This window comes from Haliotis rufescens, unplaced genomic scaffold (genome assembly GCF_023055435.1).
Source record: "Haliotis rufescens isolate VD_foot unplaced genomic scaffold, xgHalRufe1.0.p SCAF_15, whole genome shotgun sequence".
Taxonomy (NCBI): domain Eukaryota; kingdom Metazoa; phylum Mollusca; class Gastropoda; order Lepetellida; family Haliotidae; genus Haliotis; species Haliotis rufescens.
Window position 1 is genome coordinate 13,866,580 of NW_025963835.1, and position 5,230 is coordinate 13,871,809.

General features: G+C 37.1%; 1 protein-coding gene across 1 annotated transcript; it reads left to right on the plus strand.

Moving 5' to 3' along the window:
• Positions 1 to 108: 108 nt before the first annotated feature.
• Positions 109 to 5,026, plus strand: LOC124141208 (THAP domain-containing protein 2-like). The gene is made up of 5 exons (XM_048395990.1): positions 109 to 112; positions 768 to 937; positions 1,721 to 1,887; positions 2,457 to 2,768; positions 5,011 to 5,026. The coding sequence occupies exons 1-5, from the start codon at positions 109 to 111 to the stop codon at positions 5,024 to 5,026; spliced, it is 669 nt and encodes a 222-aa protein (XP_048251947.1).
• The last annotated feature ends 204 nt before the right edge of the window (positions 5,027 to 5,230 follow it).

The window sequence follows — 5,230 nt, forward strand, 5'->3', positions numbered from 1 at the left end:
CAAGGCCTAGTGTTAACTAATAAACCAAGGAGCTACCTAACTGTGATTTTTTGTATTTATTAGCATATGTCAGGTTTGCAAGTAAATTGATTTTCTCCTGAGTCCAATATGGGTAACTTTGAGAAATGAGAATGCACAAATCGACAAGGACATACTAAAAACCGCAACACATCCAATAGTATTGTTAAAAAAATAAGATAAGATACGATTGAGAGAGTGTGTGAGTTTGGTTCAATGTCTCTTTTAACATTATTTCAGTTATATCACGGCATGTCACTTTAATGTGGGAGGAAAGCCCAAAGTGATGCAGGTCTTAGATATTTACCACTTCGGTGAAATCCAGGGGCACGGGTATGGTGCTGACAAACCTAGAAACATAATCGGGTCGAACCGGGATTTAAACCAACAATCATAGTTTCTGGCGTGCCCATGGGACGTAACTCTGCACAGCGAATTGCGGCGCCTTAGACGACTAGGCCACCCATTCCCCCTGATACGATGGAATACACTATTGTTCGTTTGCAGGGTGATCAAATAACACATGCTGTCACATGCTGCCATTAGAAGGATGCCCTATATGGGAATCTATAAGGAAACAGTAAGGAACAGCCCGTAGTTCTGTGTAGCAAAATGCCATTATCAAAAGTCGCTGATAGGGAGCACGGAGATACACTTAAAGCAGCACTTGTGGTAGTATATTGACCTTTTTCACACTTCGGTACTTCCGGTTTGAAAGCGAGGCTTGGAGAGCATCGCTGCTTATGCAGGTAGTGTCAACACACAGGAAGTAATTGCTCACTGTTCGGTCCCATTCTGTACGAGCGATCGGAGAAAAGCAGTTTCTTCGGATTTGTCTTTTTTCAATTTTCCTAAAGACAAGAATCTCCGGAGGAAATGGATCGCAGCCATACGTCGAGATGTGAGCAACTCCTTCCAGGTAAGCAGACTGTCTGTCTAGTGGTACATGTGTAGAATCACGAAAAATGTTTATCGTCAGTTCATAAGACGTCCGACTAATTTGTTGTATACAATGATACCACAAAATTATATTTCACTAAACAATGACAAGAACATCGTGTTCTAGGTAAAATAATAATTGTTTACATGTAATTTCAAAATTTACTTCAATATTTCGAGCCATTCGCCACCGATGAGCTCTTGACAACTTCATCTCACGATCAGTAAATGGGTTGATATAAACAGACGGCAAACCTAATGTTATGTAAAAAATGTATTATTTATTTAAATGTTGATAATCTGGGGAAAGATTTATTTGAATGCAATGCCAGTAAGTAACACTGACACAATAGTCGACCTTATACTTGAGAAATAGTTATGTAATAAATATTTGTGGTTTGGGCCCTAGGCCTATAGATCTATATTGACTAAGCATGTCTGTCTCGATGGGTGCCTGAAAAAAATGTAAATATTATTTTGATTAAAGGATACTACAGGTTAATGAAATGTTATGGTTATGGTCCTTTTGCTATCCTGCAAGTCAGGGTTATTTTCACCAATCCTTGTACTGAAAATGTTCATACATTAAGGTAATATACAGGTAACTTCTACCTTATGTTTGCTACTTTTAACATTTTATGGCCATAGATTTTGTAATAATGGTTATCTACATATATGTTTTTTTACAGCTTCACTATTTTGAATAATAGAAACTTAATAACATTGTTAAATATGTTTATTGATGTTAATTGTTTTGTTTCAGATTGGTCGCAATATTACTTTTGTATGCTCTAACCACTTCAAGCAATGTGAAATTAAAAGAGGTCTGGGAGGGCACAAAAAGAGGCTTGTTCCAGGAGCTGTTCCATGTATTTTTACATGGAACAGTGCCACCAAGAGTAGACCAACCAACAAGGTCCAGGACAGAAGGTATTGATTTGACTATCTCTTATTATCATATCAATTATTACATGTAATATACAGTTCACTAAAATAGTTGTAATCATAATTTGTCATGACATTAATATTTTATTTAATCATTCATTTCTATTCCAGTGCATGTACTGTACAGTGTGTGACACTGTAAATGTATTATGATTATAATAATGTATAAATATGCTATTATTATTATAATGGCAGTATTGCTCCCAGACCTGGCGGGTAGCCAGGTGCGCGGAAGCTATGTCCGATTTTTTATAAGTATTGATTTAACTTCGAAATTTTACTGCATCCGCCATCTTTGTTTATTTGACTTGACTTGACTTTTGTCATTGACTTATTACATTTCTTTGTGTGAGTGGTGTCCAAAATGCACCCAATTGCTTAAAATGCAATCAAAAGTATAAAATATTTATGTGAACCCGCCAAAAGTTTTCTTTTTTTTTAGGGAAAACCTGCTCACATCCCTGATAATATATTTTATGGTAGCAAAATTACTATTCTAGGATATGCTTTATTTACGAGGGAATATGAAATGTTCCGTGACTTACACTTTTCAGGTTGGATAGCATGGACTGTGTACCAACAATGCCTACACCGGCTGACACTGCAGATCTGGCTTCGACTACGGCCAGTGACCCGACCCAAACGTCTACTCCCCACCCAACAGCAGATCATGATTACCATGAGAAACAACACGCCACAACTGAAGAAAAATTAGCTTCTGCACATGCAGAGATAAGACGCTTACAAAATTGTGTAAATGTTCAGTCTGCAAAATTATTTTCTATACGGCGTTTCGCTACCAGTCCTGTGGACATCAATTTTTATACAGGTTTTGCTGATTTCAATGAGCTAGATAATTTTTTTCAGTGGATCTATCCTACTGCTTCAAAGATGCAAACCTGGACGCAGTTTCAGAGAGGCACTGATGTAGACAAACTAAACTGTGGATTTCCATGTTCTTTGTCATTGTTTGACCAATTATTTGTGTTTCTCATTAGAGTAAGACAAGGTTACCCTGAAACACACTTGGCACATCTGTTTAATGTCAGTGTTTCAACTATTTGTAGAATAACTATTACATAGGCCAACTATCTGTATTTTTTGCTTGGATGTGTATGCATTTGGCCCTCTAGAGAAATGATAAATGAAAGAATGCCACCAGAATTTAAATGTTGTTATCCTGCAACATGGGTTATTGTTGACTGTACTGAATTGAAATGTCAAACGCCAACCTCTAGGGTTGTCAATTCAGAAATGTTTTTCGCATTATAAAACCCACACCACTATGAAAGCATTGATTTGTATTGCTCCCCATGGGCCAAATACTTTTATGAGTTCACTTTATGAAGGATGTATTTCTGATAAGGAAATAACCAAACAGAGTGGTCTCTTGTCATTGTTAGAGGAAGGCGTTATGGCTGACAAAGGGTTTTTGATTGATGATCTTCTTCAGTCTACTGGTGCTCACTTGATTACACACACCCCCCCCCCCCCCCCCCCCATCCCCTTTCTCTCAAATCAAATGATTATCAGTTTACTAGAAAGGATGTAGAAATCACACTGGAAATATCCAGACTACGTATACATGTGGAGAGAGCAATCAGAAGAGTGAAGGAATACCATATTTTTGATGGCATAATTCCATTAACCATTGTAGGATCTGTAAATCAAATTTGGACTGTTTGCTGTCTATTATAAAATTTCAGGGGTTCTCTTTTTTAAGTGATGCAAAGAGAAAACTTATGAAACATAACATGGCTAATGCCTCTGTACAGAGAGTCTGGTGACTTTGGACCATTACTTGAACCATGTCATCATGGTGTGTCATCTTGATAAATACTCATTAAACAGAAATGTGATAATTGTTTACTGGTATATTACTTCAATATGGTATAGTATGCAATCAGTTTTGCAAGTTCTTGTGTCATAGTTGAATGGCATGGTAATGGGAGAGTGGAAACATCTTTATTTCCTTGTATTACTAATACATTCATGCTGAAACAGTGCAACTAAAGTTTTCAAAACTGAAGTATGTCAATACCATAACAATTTGATCATTCATGAATATGTGTGTACATATCTTACCATGGTTACATGTCTAACACATTAATTGTCAATGTCTCATGTCAGAGAAGTAAAGAAATTCATCCTTCATGAAACATATTAATTACAATGTCACTTGGCTGATGTATGAATCACATCAGAACCCGATTACTAATGTAAAACTTCATTACCCATAAAAATAGACATTTACGGGTTGATATGTCAGTAGGGTCTGTCTGGTTTCCAACCGTACAAGCTACTTGTCAAATTACTTTCCATTCATTTCATCAGTCAACTTGCCCCTTACTGATAATATTGTTTAGATTTTACCAAGGATGTAATTTATGAAATAGTTGAAGTAAAACAGATCCAACCTAGTTTTCATTTCATTGCAAAATTCCTCATTGAAATATATTCTCTCCAAGTGGTAATCATCTTTGCACCAAACAAAGAAATCGACCCACCTGGCCCTTGTGAGTAACATTTCACCCATTACTTGATGATAATGCTGGAATGTTTCTTTGAGCTTGCATGTTGATATTTGATATGGATTGTGCAGTGGAACATTTGATTTCTAGCAAATCCCCAAGGGTCACTCTCAGACGGGTCATATACCCGCATGTCTGGTAAAGTGGCTAGATATGGACATGTATGGTTAATGACAATTCCACAAGCATGGACATTAAGCTTCTGCAGCCTTGAATATGCCTCAGCAGCAGTCCTCATTCTCCATGCCATACTTCCTAGCCTCAGTTTGTCTTTTGGATTTCAGTAGAGAGTCACACAAATGTTCAAAATTATCTTGTCTGGTATGCACAAATTTAAAGTTACTTGAAGATAGGCGATGTGCCTTAAGTTCAAACCACTTCTTTTGCTCACATTGATCTTGTGTTTCCTGCTCGTATAAAGCACTCTGTGTTGATGAAACTGACAGTCCATCGAGAAATGTTTGTTGGTTTGATGTAAGTGGGCCATTTAGTTTGCTTTTAATATCAGGCGTTACAAAAGGTGGGGGAAAGGGGTGAGAATGGTTTATGATATGACTTTTGTTTATGTTTGATATAGGAGGCTGTTGAAGTGAAATGGTTGAACCTTTGGGAACTTGACCAAACGCAGATGGTACAAGAACTATATCACTCATATTCGGAATGATTGATGAGAACTGATCAGCCTTAGGATTTTGACCACAAATGGTTTTTAGAGTGGACGAAAATTCATTATGGTTGATGTCTTTGGGCAAGGGATTGTATAGAGTAGACCTCAAACCATCAAGGCGTCTCTTTTT

Bases quoted from the DNA above. Each gene is read 5' to 3' on its own strand.
- LOC124141208 (XM_048395990.1), top strand. The intron at 938-1,720 runs GTAAGCAGACTG...GTTTTGTTTCAG, and splicing joins ATGTGAGCAACTCCTTCCAG to ATTGGTCGCAATATTACTTT. The intron at 1,888-2,456 runs GTATTGATTTGA...TACACTTTTCAG, and splicing joins AACAAGGTCCAGGACAGAAG to GTTGGATAGCATGGACTGTG.